This window comes from Rhinolophus sinicus, linkage group LG01, assembly GCF_036562045.2.
Source record: "Rhinolophus sinicus isolate RSC01 linkage group LG01, ASM3656204v1, whole genome shotgun sequence".
Taxonomy (NCBI): Eukaryota; Metazoa; Chordata; class Mammalia; order Chiroptera; family Rhinolophidae; genus Rhinolophus; species Rhinolophus sinicus.
Window position 1 is genome coordinate 175,547,838 of NC_133751.1, and position 18,161 is coordinate 175,565,998.

The following is an 18,161-nucleotide window of genomic DNA, read 5'->3' on the forward strand; positions in this document are numbered from 1 at the left end:
ATTAGGTGAGTGGGAAAAAAAATTGAATTGACTAACAAATGAGCAAATAAATAACTCCCTCTCAGTTTCAGTAGATACTGCTGTAAACCAAGAAAACTATTTGTGTCTATACACAATATGGTAAGAATTACAGTTTTGAGCAGAGGACACATTGAAAAGGGAGTGACCTAAATTGTGTGTCCCTTGAGATTCACACTATGCTTGGGAGTTAGGTAGGAACATAAATGGATTATAGTTTATTTACACTTTAATGCTCTACCTCAATTCTTAGCCTGCTCCAGCCTTCTTGGAGTAAGACCAGGAAAAAAACATGGTTTTGACAGAGGGGTAGTGGTTTGATAAAGACTACATTTAAACTCACAAAAAGTTGGATGATGCCTACAAATTTGGCTGATTTGCTTACATTTGTCTTTGTTTCTTCCAGACTATTTCCCCCATGGTCGTGAGTAGTGATAAAGTTGGTGGTTTGGTGGAGGGGGAGGGTCAGCAAGCAAGGAGGGAGATCCAGGAGGCTACATGTCCCTCCAGTAGCCATACTAGTGATGGAGGAGTCCCTGTGCGTGGTTAGCGTGGTTAGTGGTAGCTTAAAAATTAAAAAAATAAAATGAATTCTCTAGGTCCACTGAGAAAAAAGAAAAATGCACATGGTGGCAAGACAGCCAAGAGTCCAGCAGTAACCCCAAGGAAACCATCACTCCCCAGTGCTCTGAAAATCCCTGACTTCCTGCCCTGTGCCCTATCCCTTCCCACAGAGGAGAAAGAAGTGCCTTGTAAGTTGGGTAAGTTGGAGTGAACTCAGCATGTGTCACTCAACTCCTTCCTCTTTGGGATCTGCCTGCTTCCAGAGAATATGAGTCTCTCTCAAACTACAGCACGTGTCAGTCAGTGTTCAACAATGCCTTAGAGTTAAACACAACAATATCAAATGTCATGTCAAAAACATACTTCAAAGACATGGTTCTAAACAAAAGACCTATAAATTCTAAGTTCCATTTGGTCCATCAGTCATCTGAAAGTTGACCTACTTAACTCCTATCTCAAGGGTAGGAATGCATTGAATGTAGTTTCTGTTTTTAATTAATAACACAGTATTACTAAATTCATATATCCAATATATTAGAATATTTAAAATAAAGCATCATTCAAAATATTAATGATTATTTATTCTTAAGAAGTACCTTAAAAACAAAGATAAAAACAGTTGAAATGAGTCAACAGATACTTTGTCTTCATACGGTAGTTTTACATAAAAAGAATTACATTATGTATTTCCTCCTACGCTTTCTAAGTTTAGGAAGTTTTTTAGTCCTATTATCACTTTATTTGTAAAGACATAAAAATGTATGTAATAATAAGATCGATACTCAAGTACTCTTGACTTTTTGAGTTCATTGTTTTTATTTATAATAACTATTGAAACAAAATGCTGACAAACCTGGGGGTAATAAAAGCTTACCTTTTGCCCCACTGAAATAGCTTCATGTACTTCTCTTGTCCAAAAGATTTGGGATACACAGAGAACTGTCTGTCCAGGCCAATTTCTTACCCAGTCAATTCGTTCAAACTGTGTGTAGGCAAAAATTGCTGCTCTAATTACCTAATTGAAAAAGAAAATGCTAAAGTTGAACATTTTCACACTTGAACATGCTATACAATGAAGAGCTAAATGCCTAAACAGATGAACTCATACTGCTCAACTTTTTATAACATCTTAGCCAATTAGGAAGACACAAAGCATTGGAAATTAGACTATTTAAATTCAAGTTTATTCATATACCTGTAAGTAAAACAAGTACGTAACATAGTATTTCATTTTGCTGATACATGATCAATTTGTGTGTAACACATTATATGAAATATTTATTTGACCAGTTGTAGCCAAAAATATCCTAGCTACATCTGGATTGAACAGGGACAAGCAATTTTATTGCAAAACATAAATTCAAATCCTTCCAAAAAGAGATCAAATTCATAGACAACAGTTTTCTTTGAACTTAAAGTCCCACTCAGCCCTGTGCATATCTGTACATGCACACTCAGGCAAACCATACAATTTCTCTAAAGTTCCTCCTGTGTTTGCAGATCTCACTCCCTCTCAATTCCGTAGTTTGATGCCCAAGCCAATGGTGACAGGGACAAATATATAATTTATTCACGGAGAGCTGAGAGCTGTAAAATCAAGAAGTCTGATTCATGTACTTTGCTATATGTATTTTCAGTGGACTGCTATATCCACTTTTTCTATCAGCCATTAGTGGGAAATATTCTAATCTGTTATATGTATCAATGAAAAATAGTAACATCACCTGTGAGATTATACCTACTTTAATGTTTGAATTGCAGGAAAAACACTGTCTAAATCAGATTTTTTTGAGAACTATATTAATATAAGGACGAGTGAACCTTTGTGGGTTTCTAGTCTAGCTTATATGTCTATGGAGTTGAACAGAGATGAATGACACTGTTGCTACTGACAACAGAGAAAATTTAAAAGGCCAGGGAAGCCACAGAACGGATAGGTAACAATGTACAACCCATAGAGATAAAAGGAACATAGGAAAGCAGATACAGTAGAGATATACCGAGCATGGAATAAATATGTGTTATAGAAGAACATTGTGGAAAGGACAAGAGGAAGACATTAAAACCTAAATCAAACTTCTATATAGTTGGATAAGGAGAAATATGATTACATAAATTTCTACAATATTGTATGCAAACTATATTACATCTATTCAGGCCATATATATACATATACATGTACATATATATACATAAGTTACGTATTATTTTGAGGATAGTAAGCTATGTTAAACCCGTGATAATCTAGAAAGATAAAGGAGCAAAGGTGCCAACTTTTATTATTTACAAATGACACAAAAGTCATTTAATTTAGGCATACAGTAGTGTTTTAAGTATAAAAATAAATTTAGCAGAAAAAAAGAAACACATGTATCTCCTATTTGTAGTATTTTATATTGTATTTGCTTCCATATGCATATTTTACCAATACAAACTTACACATGAATATTTGGGGAAGATATTTCCTACACAATTCCTTGCCACCCCAACTTAATGCTCTGAAACAGCAACCAAAATACTTTCTTTAAGCACTTTGACAAACAAAATTAAAAGAATTGTTGAAATAGTATCTGATATGTCTCAAATAATGAGTTTTCACTGTATACATCAACTAACAAACCATACAGTCCAATTCAAAGCTGCTAAGTAGCTGTCAAAGCGAAATTCATTTACATTGCTAAACTAACAGCTACAGAAATGGGAATGCTATTTGTCCATACTCATCAGGCCTTTGAAAGCTCATCCTCTTTGGCCCAGTGGTCCTCCACATGAGAAGTTCATAAGCATAAAGAAGTTCATAAATAATTCAATCAAAGAAACCAGCTATATGTGTTAGGACGTTCATTATACTTTAATCCATAATAGGGAGAAATGGGAAACTACCTAAAAGATTTTACATCTATTGAAAAAATTCTATGCAGCCAGATATTAAGAAGAGAAAAAAGCGTTAAGACTCGTGATATACATTAAATATCCAGATTCCCATATTTTCCAATAATGTGTGAGAAAAATCTGAAAAATTAATGAAAACTGCTATTGATTAGGACCTAATGCCATATTTCCTTCCCATTCTTGCCCTCATGCTCCCTGCTCAACCATGATTTATATTCTTGATAAGGAACTTGAATACTAAGTCCACACTATAGTAAGAAGTAAATTTAAGTGCTCAATCTCTATTTATTGCCATGACTTGAAATTCTCCACTAACAAAAAAATTATAAATTATTGAGATGATAATGTTTATGAGACGTGCAAAATATAAAGTTAGCACTAATTCTAGGACATATTTATGTTTTTATAATGTTTTGGTGCATATTTTGTCTATACACAGAATACAAGGATTCACCACAGAAACATACATGTCAAGGAGATTGTAGCGAAACTGTAGAGAGGGGCTTTCAAGACAAGACTGAAGATACAAGGTACGATCAAACAATATGGTGAATGCTTAAATAAAAAAAAAAAGTGTTATACTAAAAGACATATTGCCATTAGTCCCCCTCAAAATACTCCCCCTCACTTCAAACACCATAGTTTTTACCACTTTCTGAAGCAGTTCTGGAAGTCCTCTTTTGTGAATGTCTTTGGTTGCACTGTTGTGGCTGCCTTGATGTCCTGAATAATTTTGACTTTGGGGAAGAGCCAGAAGTCACACGGTGCCAGATCTGAATAAGGTGGGCGAGGATACACCGTAATGTTTTTATTTGACAGAAATTCCCATACCAGAAGAGATGTGTGACATGGAGTGTTGTCATGATGAAGAATGATTTACGGCACACTTTAAAACACACCTTCTCTCAATCATAGCTCACACCTCACTGACGGCTCCAAACAAGTTGAAACGAGTTACTAAGGTTCGATGTGCTGCTTCCTGTATTGAAGATCTCTGCCTTTCCATTGGATGGCACTCAGCAGCAGCATTCACCATATTTTATGATCACAATGGAAAGGCTCCATGCCACACATCACTTCTAGTACGAAAATTTCTGTCAAATAAAACATTACAGTGTATCATCATCCACCTTATTCACCGGATCTGGCACCAAGTGACTTCTGGTTCTCCCTCAAAATCAAAATGACCATTAAAGGTAAACATTTTGAATCGATTCAGGACAAAAGGCAGCCATGACAGCGCAACTAAAGACACTCACAAAAGAGGACTTCCAGAACTGCTTCAGAAAGTGGCAAGGATGATGGGGTAAGTGTATTTGAAGCGAGGGGAAGTATTTTGAGGGGGATTAATGGCAATGTGTCTTTTACTGTAATATTGTTTTCTTTAAACATTCACTGTATGTTTTGATCACACCTCATAGACCTTGCAGACCAAACTGTGTCTAATTAATGATAAAAGCACTAGCATGTGGCTGCAAGAAATGAGACAGACTCATGACTAAAACCCAAGCTTTCTATAGTAGAGATGGTATTTTTGTCCTACTTTTCAACTGAGTCACTATAAAATTAATATCATAGACCATATCTTTGCCTTCAAGCTATCTATTATAACTGAATTGGTAATTTATGACTCAATTTCTTTCTAAATAACAATACATTTATCAATGATACATTAATATTCTACCATCTTTACTCAAAATAATAATAACAGCTAGCTACCTTGTGGATGGATTTAATCATAACTCTCTCTAACTCAACCAACCACTTCTCCACTTGACCTCTGGCTTTGACTGTTGAAATGGTCTCTATGAGTTCCACAACTTCTCCTTCACTGCTGTTCATGTGAGTAATGTCTAAAGTTTCTGTAAATTGTAACTTTGCAATTCCTTCAAAACATTTCTTCAAATGAGGTTGCACCCTGTCAGAAAAAAATAAATAAATAAATGTTTAAGAGAATTAACCAAATTAAAGCAACTCTTTAAATATTAGTGTTCTTTGTGCATCCATCTGCTTTCAAAATGTATAAATGTGCATTATGTGTTAGGCCCCTGCTAGATGCTGCTGGAGATAAAGTACTGAGAAGAAAAAAAAAGATACAATCCCTGCCTGCGTGGATTATACAGTCCAGTGGGAGGTCATCATTAATTCAATAATCACAAAAAGATTTGTAAAATTACAATTACGTATAATAAGAGCTACAGAGGAGACAGCCATGAGGTTTTGTTTCCAACACAATGAACTGAAAGATTTAAAAGTAACATAAGGAGCAAATGAATCTTGACTAACAGATAATACACTAATCTGAAGAGTCTTCAAAAGCACAAAAGTAGCCATTTCAACTGGGATCTTCAGAGACTGCTTGCAAATTATGAACTAGGTTTAGTGCTTTAAGTACTTTACAGTTTACTAAATCAACTGGTTTGAAGCAACCCAACTTTAGTTTTTTCATTGTAATATAGTTGTAACTGACTAAACCCCTCATTTTTGGCACATTACCAATAACCAATTGAATGTATCTTTCAAATGTATCTTTTAAAAAAGAAGCAGAGTATAAAAACTCAGATGGAAATCTGAGCCTAAATTGATCTTTTGTCTGGATTACTTATCTCCTACTTTGAAGGCACAAGACACAAAATTAATTAATTTGTTTAACAAACATCTATTCACTGTCTATTATATACTAGATACTCTTCTAAAGAATCAGGACTCAGCCTTGGGAAAAAAAGCTGTCAAAAATCTCTGCCATAAATAGAGGAAATCAAACAGTAAACAAATAAAATGCTTTATAGAGTAAGAGAGATGATAAAAAGTATGCCAAAGAAAAATAAGGCCAAGAAGGTAATCCAGGAAAGGTGCCTAAGTAGGGAGTGCTAGAAGGAGTTGCCATTTTAAATAGAATGGTCAGAAAAGGCCTCCTGAGTGGCAGATATTTGAGCAGGTTTCCACAAACACCTATAGGAAGTAAAAGAAGTCTTACGGATACGTGGGTAAGGAGCATCCTATGCAAAGAGAACAGTATACTGAGGGAGGAAGCTGCCCCTTTAATGGGGAATTGCAAGGACTGTAGCAGAGTGAGCTAGAAGAAAAACTAATGGAGAGGAACAGGAAGGATACTGGGGGCGCCACCTGTGTGGTTCACTGCAAGCCATTGAGGGCACAAACTTTCACTCAGAATGTGATGAAGAGTGTTGTATTCTGAGAATATTTGTAAGGAATATATGATAAAATAAGAAATCCACTCCAAGAGAGTTATCACATGTGGGAAAATATAATTCAATGATATTACTTATGTTTTTAATAATTATGTTGATTATTGATAATATTTACAATAGTGTTTAAAAAGTTATTACATAAATATAATTATATATCTATATCTACCTGTAGATATAGATATATACAGAGGGTGCCAAAAATGTATACACATTTTAAGAAAGGAAAACTGTATTAAAATTGTAATACTCAATATATACCAATAACGAAAGATGAATACAAGTCATGTTTGACTTCTGCAATTACAAGAGGTGCTCCAAGTGGTTACCATCAATGTCTAGCTCTTCTGATTACAGCAAACTACTGCTTGAGCAACACCCATCAAAGTGTCCACTTGTATACATTTTTTTGGCACCTGTGGTATATATAAGTTCTGCCTTATTCTCGAACTTAAATTTAGGCAGATTAATTTAACCGTGTGTTATATATGTAAGTGACTTACCTAGTGGGATCTTTAGTCTCAGATAGTATCTCAAGAAGTTCATCATTAGACAAGAAAAAGAATCTGGGGAAGAACAGACGTTTCTTTTCCAAATACTCATTAAGTCCTTTAAGAATGAGTTCCAAAAGTTCATTAGATTTTTTCAGCCTTTCCAGCATTCTCTCAATAGTTACAACTGCCAGAACACGTTTATCCTAAAAATAAAAGAGAAAAAACATGGAATTCAAAAATATTACATACTAACTTTATTTATATTCATATTATATTTGAGATTACATGTTTCAATCAAACAGAAGTTATGCATTATTTAAAGTGAATATTTACTTTTAAAAAGTAGTATTGCCTAGTCAATGCCTCTTTAATTATGTAAAAGTCGACTTGATCTTCAGCGATGTTGTTCACAATTTCTCATTCTAAGTTGGAAAGTGAGAGAGAAAGAAACTGAGGGGGGGGCGAGGGGAATGAAGGGAGAGAGAGAGAGAGAGAGATAGAGAGAGAGAGAGAGAGAGAGAGAAGACTGTCTGAACTCACAAGAATAGGGAGAACTGAAATATTATGAGATGTGTTTGTCTTTTAGTCTTTGAGGAAAAATACTCTAAAACAATGTAATCATTATAATGATCATTTTAAATATTATTGCTATCAATAATAAAAAAACTCAATCCCTGTTTTATAATTGTAGATTAAAAAGTAAGGGTTTGGGGGTGGGGAGGAAGGAGTTTTTTGATAAAGATCTGCATTTGAAACTACATTATAACACTCTGTTTGCTGAAGGACTTAAGTTCAAAGTGTGTTCTTCCTGAACTCTCTAGAGATTAAGACTGTTCTACCTTTAAGGCACAGATTTTGAATCGCTCCATTACATGAAAGTGTCACTATGAGCTGTTTGCTCTAAAGCAATTCCAACACAATCAAGTATTTGTTTTTCAAAGTTTTCCATTATGCTGTGGGATTCAAACTAAGAATTATAACCAAAAGCTGGTCTTAAGAACGGATATTTTAAAAAAATAAATAGTTTATTGATTTCTCAAAATATCCACACAAGGAACCATTGATTTATGAAAATCTTTAGAAATACACATTAAAATACAATGTAGATACATGTGAGATAAAATTCTTTTTAGTTTTTGTTTTTTTTTCTTTAACACATGGTTGATGTCATCTGAGTCTAGTCTTGGTCTGATCATTTCAAACTCAGTGTTCACCATTGACACTAATGACAAAGTAAGAAAAGTTCTTTACTAAATATGCTTAAAGGTGTGAGGTGCTCAAACACATTAGAGACTTAAATTACCAAGCCAAATAATAAACCTCGTAAGAACACACCAGTACATTTATTCATATAATAATAGGGTATTTTAGAAAATTTATATAAAATTAGATCAAGAGAATATTGTTTGAAATTAAACATAGAATTTCAAGATTAACCAATTAAACTTATTTTTGGTACTCAGTCACGATTGAGAAATCAACCAAAACTGTCAGCTGTAAATTGTTTCATACAGAAATTTTGTTGTGTTGCAGGAGTCTCTAAAATATGTTTTTGTTAATATACTTTGCATGTGGCTGAAAAGAAAATGTACAATTTTTTTCTTTGTTTTGAATTACAACAATGTACCTTGGAAACACAGCAATTTAATCAAAGAACAAAATAATTATCATTAATACCTGTTTTCTCAATAAAAGATCATATGAAATATGTAACATGCTTAGATTCACTTATCTTTAAAGAGATATGATTTTTAAAGACATTTTATTATGTTTCCTAACATTTTCAAATAAACATTTATGTTTTAAATAAACATTTACAAAAACACACACAAAAAGACGCATGACAGAGACTCAGGTCATAATTGAATCGTGCAATTCATTCATTAAAGCATCCAGCATACGTAGGTAGTACTCTTGTACTCCTAAATCCAAAACCAAATTGGTGTTCTTAGAGTGCCACCTTCTGGAAAAGCATGCCTTTCTTTGTTAAGAAAGAAAAAAAAAAGCTGAATGGTTGTGAAAAATTCCTTTCACAAATTATCAATATTTGTTTTATTCTCAGCCAAAGAACGTACTGGAATGTTGTTATTTTGGATCTGAGATTTGAAAGCTAAAAAAACTCAGTTATTTAAAACAACAGTTCCTATTTCTTTCCCTGAATATTATAATTGCAAAAGAAATACCTCTGAAAACAGCATTCAAGTAAAAGAAATTTTCATTGAATTCCTGAGATCAAAACTATTTAACCATATTAGCTCAATGATTCTGAGCCAAATATGCTAGTTCTAAATGAACATAGGCAATAATCTATGTACTTCTGTATATAGACTTAAGAAAAAAAAATGTATGAAAGTAATAATCTCATGACTGGAAACTAAGCTACCTTTACTTTCTTCCCGTGAGAAGGTGAACATAACAAAGACTGCATTAGATTGAGGAAAGCACAGAGCTGGTTCCCAACCCACATTGCTCCGTATTACCTGTGTCACCTTGGGTCATTTACTTAACCTGAGTCTCTTCTTATCTTTAAAATGGGGATAGGAGCTCTCAAGGTTGTTATGAAGACCAAATTAGATAAAATATTTGAAGCTCCTAATGCGGTACCTAAAACACACATATACTTGAAACTACTCTTTTTATTTTCCCTTCCATAACTGTCCCTTGAAGAGAAGGAGGGAGACAGACAGCCTACATCTCTGGGGGGAAATGAGGCACCTACATCATTCAATCAGTTTTATGAAGTTAAAATGACCATTTTATAATCTGCCATCCTTCAGGTAAGATATCTATCATAGTAAAATAAAACAGGCTTTAAGTCCCTTTAAGCATTGCCACAAAATCCTGGAACACAGTAGGCATTCCAGAATTATTCGTTGAATGCTTAGGTGAATGCTGAATGAGTTAAGCCTGTAGACATACAGAGGAACTCAAGAAACAGACAACCCTCCATGTTGTACCAGGCTGGTACTTATTAGCGGTATTCTCCGGACAAAACAATAAGATGTTATAACAGTAAGCTATTAGAAAATTGAAACTATGTATGACTCCCTTGACACTTTAATTACTTTCTATCTCCTGGAGGGGAAGAAAAGGAATTATTAACTGTCTTTTTTTCTTGTTTTGGTTAAAGGAACAATTATATAAATTTTGTGTGTCTTCTTTTACTTCACAAGTATCAACACTGTCATCAGCTCAAATGACAATCTACTGGTTGATTTACATTTCTAAATCAAATGCCTGTGAGATCAAGGGGTCTGGACCTTTAATTTGGGTGTATAGAGAGAGCATTCTAATCACTGTTGCCAGGAAGCTTGACGAAAAGTACAGTTTCACACACTTAATGGAATTAATCGCAAGCCAGTTAACTTCCGGAAGTATAAACTTTCTAATCAGAAATCCCTGGACAACAGAAAATGATAAGACTCTCATTAAACCTTTTAAGCACTAAGAAAGGCAATGTGGGTTCATTGAGTAGACATTTACGCCCCTTTAGAGCTTTGAGATCCTTTGACTTCACCAGGAATAAAAATTTTTTCAAGACCCAAGATGTTTCTAGGCTTAACCCAGATCTTACGGCCCACTTATTAAAACTGAATTTTCAGGAAAAACTCCGAATTCTTAGAACTAGCAGTAATTCAAGGATCAATCTCAATTTAATTATTCATTCATTCACTCAACAAATGTTTACTCAGGGCCCGCTACATGTCAGGCACTGTTCTTAGTGCTTGGACCACAACAGTGAACAAAACAAAGATCCCAGCCTCCACAGGGAGACGGACAATAAATAATAAACATAGTAATTCATAAACCATGTAGTAAGTTAGAAGGTGATCGATGTTGCAAATAAGAAAACAGGGATTAGGAGTGCCAGGTAAGGCAAAAGCAGGTACCAATTTAAAATAGGGTGATCAATGTAAGACTCTTTATGAAAGTAATATTCGAGAAAGACTTCAAGGAAGCAAAGACATGAATTAGCTCTGCAGACATCTGGAGGTACAGTGTTTAGGAGGAGAGTCCAGTCAGTGCAAAGGCTCTGGCGCAGTGTGTTGGACATGTGTGATTAAAAAATAATAATAATAAAGCCAGTGTAGCTAGGAGAGAGTAAGTAATGCGGAAAGTTATAAGGACTTTATAAGAGACATGAAGGGTAGAGTGAGCCGATTAAGAACTTCCTATTCAGGGAAACTACTGCTAGGTCCCCATACAGAAGCATTTCTCCCCTGGACACTCAGATATTTTAACCAGCCAAATGGAAAGTCGGGAAGCAAAATTGTGATTAGTTTATTAGGTGCATTGGCAAGAAGTATTTTCATTTTCACTCCTTAACTCCTAGACCCATGTACTCTGCCTATGGAAAAAGTCATATACTTAGATCTGGTTGAGAACATAGGCTATGTATCCTCTAGAAGTGCATCCCAAACTCACAAACTATTTTCTTCCGGCTGGTACAACAATTGAGTCTTCAACATGAGACATTCCATGTTTTGTAAGGTCAGTGCTCACATTAGGACCTGTAAATCTCATGAGTGTCAGTCAATTGCCTCATTTCCCTTGTAATGTGAGTTCCTCAGCAGAAGCAACGTTGTGTGGAAACTGTGACAGTAAGTCATTCAGTAAATCAATGAATGACAGTGTTGGTAGAGGCCTGGGATGAGAAAAAAAAAATCCATCTGGTGCAGACAAATCACTGCCCCTTCGATGCTGAAAGAGGTCCAATGTATTTAATTCCTTCTAAATGGTTTCCTGTTCCCTTCAGGTGTGGTGCTGTATCAGAAGCATTATGGTAGCTTCTGTTCTGGTAGCTTGGGCACTCAGCAGTGTTGGGAAAGGGTAGCCAGTAAGGACCAGTCCTTCCACAATTCCCATCTCTGCCACCATGACTTCTTGGTTCATAGGTACAGTGACCATATATCCAGTTTGATGAGGAGAGTTCTGGTTTATGCTTGCTTCACTGGCTTACTTATTAATTGCTTTAACTCTCAAAAGTTCCCCAGGATGGACAATATTATTATTGATGATTCTATTCATATTATTCAATATGATTACTGATAGCTCACTGTGCATACACTGACCTAGGCTGGGTGACATTCACAAAATAGATCAACTGGCCGACTATATTATTAAGTGTCTCTTTTTACTGTGTTGTCTCTTATTAAACACTTACATGGAGCACAAATATATTATAGTCTATTCTGTGATCCCTTGCACCGTTTCCCCAGACAGCCTTGTTACCAAACTTTCAATCTTGTTGCTTCTAAATCCTTGCTATGCAACCAAACTGTTTGTTACTGACCATGATCAGTGTAGATGCACACTTCTGACCATCTCCCTTTCTAAGCAAGGTTAAAAAAACAATATATTCATTGAAGGTGTGCCCACTAGAAGGATTACCTTCCTCCTGCCCTTTTAGGCCAACCCTAAGTGGGGCTGTAATGTCCATTTCTGGATGGTGCAAGCATATTTTGCAGAAATATCTATAAACCAATTTCTAATTTATTTAAGTCATATCAAGAATTTTCTGGCATTTCAACTTCAGTTATGTAGGCCATCATGGAAGCCAGGTTTTGGTCAAAAAAGCAAATAAACAGGACAATTCACATCTCCTTGACTAGCACATTGAAACCAGTATCTCTGGTAAGGGCATACACAGCAATACATTTGACTGCGTATACCTTAGGTTCTCTCTTGGTGTACATGGCACATTACAGTACACTGCCTTCCATATTCCTCGGGTTTCTGATAAGGAGGTCTGCAGTGTGAGGCTCAAGGTACCCAGAGTCAGTCAAATCACCGACCCACTTTTTGCCAATAAATAAACTACCTTCCACATAAATCTGGCAAGGCTATGAAGCAACAATTTGGATCAGACTCTATCACTGGTTTTTGGCTACGTCAAATTTGTAGCTATGAGATATAAGGGGTTCTTTGAGGGCCATCACTGAAGCTCCTTAGTCCTCTGATCATCTCTTGAGCAAAGAATCTAAATGCTGAATTATGCCAATTTCTTTCTTTAATTTCTCCAGTGTTTTAGAAAAAATCAGCCCATCTCACAGCCCTCATATTTCCAATTCCTACTATATTGACCTATTCCAGAAGCCACTCAGTCCACAAAGCATTGCCTATAAAATAGAATCTTCCTTATAGGAGACTGGAGCATAATTTAGGTAAGTGATGTTTGCACTGCATGCCACGTCCCACCAGTGTTCCATTTTCAAGTGGTAACTAGATTTTTCACTACTCTAAAAACCCAACTGGGTCATATAAACAATACTAGATCCCATCTTTGAGGTTCTGGTATCGTTATTCTTAGTGCAGTGCAGAATCCTTCTAAGTACATTAAGCAAAAAAGGGATTTAACATAAGGAATTAAGTGATTACAAAATCATTGGAAGGCCTGGCTCCAAAAAGAGACTCCTAAACTGTGGAAATGATCTTCCAGGAGGGTTCCTGCCACTGCCCCAATCAGGACAAAAGGATTCCACCACTGAACTACTGCGTTCAAGAACACATCATGGTGGCTGTTATTCTAGGGATCAGAGAGTAGGATCAGGAAGCCGCAATCACCACCACTTCCAAATACCCATAAAATTGGTGATCAGACGTTAAAGCCCTGTTGGAAAAGGAAAAAAAAAAAAAAATCCACATGTCCATGATCTTGCTTGACAGCAGAAATAGCAAGAAGATGGATGCTGTTGCACTTATGCTTTCCAAATCCCAAATGAGTGTTATCTAATCATCGAAATCTGATTCACTTTCAGAAATTTAGATGCTAAGGTGTTGGGGAGATAAGGTTTTTAGCTTTCCAGTTCACTAGAAAGAAGTGAGATGCTTGGTGCTAAGTAATCATATTTACTACAGTAAAGGCAAAAAGAAAAATAACGACTCTCAAGTTTTTGGCCTAAGCAACAGGGTGAATGGTGTTTATATTTACTGAGATGGAGTTAAGATTATAAGAGGAAAAGGCTTGGGTGGAAATTCAGAAGTGCCTTTTCTGCTTTGTATGGAATACAAAAGTAGACTTGTGTAAGTCAAAAGTCAAGTTTATCCAGTGCTTTCACCTCCAAATGGTGGACAATTAGCTGGCCCCATCTTGGGTGAGGGGCACAAGTGAGTCCCTAGAAAAGTTTCCAAGTGCCTGTAAAGAGAAGAGGCTAACATCTTCTTCCCCAACTGGAAATCTGCTCTGTCACCAGGTGTGCTGACCTGCTCCGATGCTGTCAGAGCAAGAAAAGAACCCTGGGAGAAAGAAGACAGTGTGGTGGGATGACCAGGTGAAGGTGGGGCAAGGGCCCTGTGCTCAAGGCTACTAAGAGGTACAGATGATGGATCCCACCTTGCTACAGACCCCAGATGAAATTCAGGGCTACATATTTGTAAAACATGGCTATTAGCATAGGGCAAAAGATATGCTCAAGAAGAATGTGGCAAAAGCCATCACTGGTAGGTCAGCTTGAAGATGCAGCAGCCAAATCTCACAGAGGAGGACCAAATGTACAGGAGAAGTTCAAGAAAAAGCCCCTCGGCAGCCAGAGCTTGCTGGGGTGGTCACCTGCCCACACTGAGCCAAGCTGTAAACTTCACGTGTCCACACTTGTTCAAAAGCTACACTGGTTGTGATGACCAACCACAAAGGCACAGTGTATGGACACCACCAACAAAAGAACAGCCATTTTGGCTGGATCAGTTACATCAGTAAATGCTCTCTTACTTTCGTTGTCTTTCTCTCTCTCTCTCTCTCTCTCTTTCTCTCTTCCTATTTTTGTCCTCATCCCTAACTCTCTCCCACCTTCTCTTCATCTTCCTGCCCCAGCACCTGGTGATAAGCACAGGAAGGAGAGAAGCAGTGGGGGAGAGCAGTCCCCTCATCTTCTCACCACTGGAACCTCAGGTTTACCTGCACTGTGGGGGAGGAAAAGGGCTTTGAGAACATAAGACTGAGGTTTTTGAAACAGGTATAGATAGTCCTCATAGACAAAATATCTAATAACCAAAAGTGACAAAAATCCTGGAATTAGATTGAAAGGTCAATAAGGAAGCTTTTCCAAGTGAGAAAGGGGCTTTGGCCAAGCACAGTTGGGAACAGGTACCAAAACATAAAATTACTTCATGTTTACACAGCAAGGAACCAAGACACCTCAATCAAGCCAGTTATATTAACAATATCATTTATAGTCTACTTTCAGCCTCTGAGCCTTTTCTTTTGGCATTGTTCTAACAGCACCTTTATTAGAAATATCTAATACTGAAAGTAATGTTCTTTTATACCAAGCATTTAATCCACTGCCCTCTACCACTTTGGTCATTTCATTAGCCTTCCTGAAGAATACAGATTTATGTTATTTTCAAAGCCTGGGAGAGATTGACAAAAGCTGTTCAGAATACTAACTTATTGAGAGAAAAAAAAAAAAAAGTAAAGCCAGTTGAGAAACACAATCAAGTCTTATAGCAAATGTAAATGAGATGTCACCCAGAGAAAACTGCTTATTTAAGAATGAGGGTAAGTAATGTTTTTGTTTTGTTTTGTTTTTAATTAAACAGTTTTATAGAATTGAAAATCTGTCTCCTTTATTTCCTAGTCCCAGCATAGCTTCTCTTTTCTGGGCATTGAAAAAATCTATAAAATTTCCTTAGCAATATGGGATTTTGAAAAGTATTTCAATCGAATACCAAAAAAAGAAATTATTATTTTTTAAAATGTATATTAAATAGGAGAATACAAACAACTACTTTTTGGTTTTGGGGGGCAACAAAAAAATTCTACTTCATCCCCTTCCAAATAAAAACAAAACAAACAAACAAACAAATATATATACACACATATATACATATATACATACATATATATGTATATATATACATATATATTTTTTTATGAGGGTTTTGCCCTGTTGTAAGGAAACAATATATAAAAAGTTAAACATAAATTAGAAATGATTAAATGTGTTACAAAGTCACTCACTAATACGTCCTTTAAATAGGGAATTCCAGTGTGATTTACAAAAGTTTGGTTTATTCAGAGATTTGTTTCATGTATTATTATAAAAAATGTAGTAAACTTATTAAATAAACAAACTGATGTCCATCTTTCTGAATATTTCCCTATCAAATCATAGTTGATGTTGATATAATATCATCAATGTTTAGGATTATAATCACAACTTTCAAAGTTTAACTAATAAAAATATGCATATTTCTGTTTTAGGGTAGGAAAATTTGAAGATAATATTCTTCCTACCTTATAGTATTTTATTGGATCAAAACACCAGTGAGGAAGTTCATATTCATTTAATGAAATAATTTAATAACTAATATTTCTCCTATTTTAATCTTACCTTTCAAAAACACACAAACCACGCTTTGCAGGCAGTAAATAAATACATTTTAAATTGAAGAAAAATCATACCGTTTTCAGTGTTACTGGTTATTAAATTCGCTCCTTAACCTAAATTGTAGGTTCTCCTCCATAGTATTTGTGTATCGATTCATTGGTTGATTGATTGATTGCATTTTGTTTGCTATTTATTGGGCTCTTTAGATCTATTTATCTTTGCAACTCTTCCTTTTTTTTAAGGTCCCTAGAGAGAAAGTTGTTGATGGAGTGGTTGGCATGCTGATAGGTTTCCACCACAGCACGTCAGCGATAGTGCAGCCGGTAACAAGGGGCCGTAGCATAGATGGGGCAGCAAGCGCTGGCTATAGCATCTTCCAATCAGAGCATATGGTAAGGATCAGGACTAGACCTAAATGTCATTAAATAATGCAAATTTCATTTGTACCTCAAGAAGTAATCAGGGCGAAATATCTATTTTGCTTTTGATATTCCTCGCTCCTAGGAGTCTAAAATAATATTTGAAAAGGAATGTATGTGGGAAAAAGACAATAGCTTATTTGGATTGTTTTAGGAACAAAAATCACGTCATTTCAACTAAATAATCACATTCTCAGAGATTTTTACTTACTTGTAGAACACTTTTCATTACATCTCTCCATGTTTTATCCACAGTTGTAAATCGTCTGCCTTCCTCAGGCATTTGAGACATAATATCCGGAGAACTGAAAATGGGCTCCAAATACAGCCATGTGGCTTGGACCTTGAGCCATTCATCCAGAATCTCCTGAAGCAGCAGGAGCTTGCCCTCCCATTCTCTGAGAAGCAAAACACAGTGGCTTTTATCAACAGCTAACCAAGCCATGTTTCAGATGACGAAACTCAAAACCATGACTAGACTGTCAATCTTGTATGCGATGTTGTTATTCCAATTTCCATTCATCTGTCTTCATTCAAAGATAAATCACTAGACTTGTTCTATAAAAATCTGTTTTGAAATAATACCATCAACATTTATGCTTATATAGGTATACATGGTAAGATATACCTATCTGCAAATGGGCTGGTTTCCATAAATGTCATAATAATAAACCTTCTGCAATCCAATTCCATGGCTAGAGGGTACAGACTGAGAAATGAGATTTTGGAGACAGTAAGAGCATTCTCAATGAAGAGCACGCTGAACTCCCTGGAAAGGTAGTTATATTCAAGACTCATATCCTTTAACATTCTTTTATTTATTTTTTTTAAATTGGGCCCCTAACGGCTATATTTGCAGAATAAAATATTTCAATTCACAAGCTGTAACTGCCATTTAAAGAAAAATCTACATAATCCTAAATATATTAGTGTGGCATTCATAAGAAGGAAGAATTTTAGAATTTTATAAGTTATCAGTTCATTTCTAAACATGGAGAACAAAAACGTCTCGATTTCTTCAAGAATAAATATTATAATTAGACTATAAACTAACAGTTTTACAAGTTCTAAGGTCTCTGTAAGTATTTGCTCTATCCTCATATATTTACTAATGAGGAGACTAAGTAGCATAGATGGGGCAGCTCCATAGAGGTAAGTATCAAAGAGGTAAGTACCAGGTTCAAGTTTACACAACTAATAAGGATAGAACCGGATTTGAACCCAGACAGCTGTAAA

The 18,161-nt window shown here is 35.6% G+C and overlaps 1 protein-coding gene across 2 annotated transcripts in view; it reads right to left on the minus strand.

Annotated features, from left to right (window-relative positions):
• Window positions 1-18,161, minus strand: part of DNAH7 (dynein axonemal heavy chain 7) — a 216,972-nt gene that overhangs the window by 143,094 nt on the left and 55,717 nt on the right. For both annotated transcript variants that reach the window (XM_019741305.2, XM_019741304.2), the window contains exons 19-22: window positions 17,137-17,323; window positions 7,187-7,380; window positions 5,194-5,392; window positions 1,457-1,597 (exon numbers count right to left, since the gene is read on the minus strand). In XM_019741305.2, coding sequence (XP_019596864.2) covers window positions 1,457-1,597; window positions 5,194-5,392; window positions 7,187-7,380; window positions 17,137-17,323 — 721 coding nt within the window. The remainder of the gene's footprint in view (window positions 1-1,456; window positions 1,598-5,193; window positions 5,393-7,186; window positions 7,381-17,136; window positions 17,324-18,161) is intronic.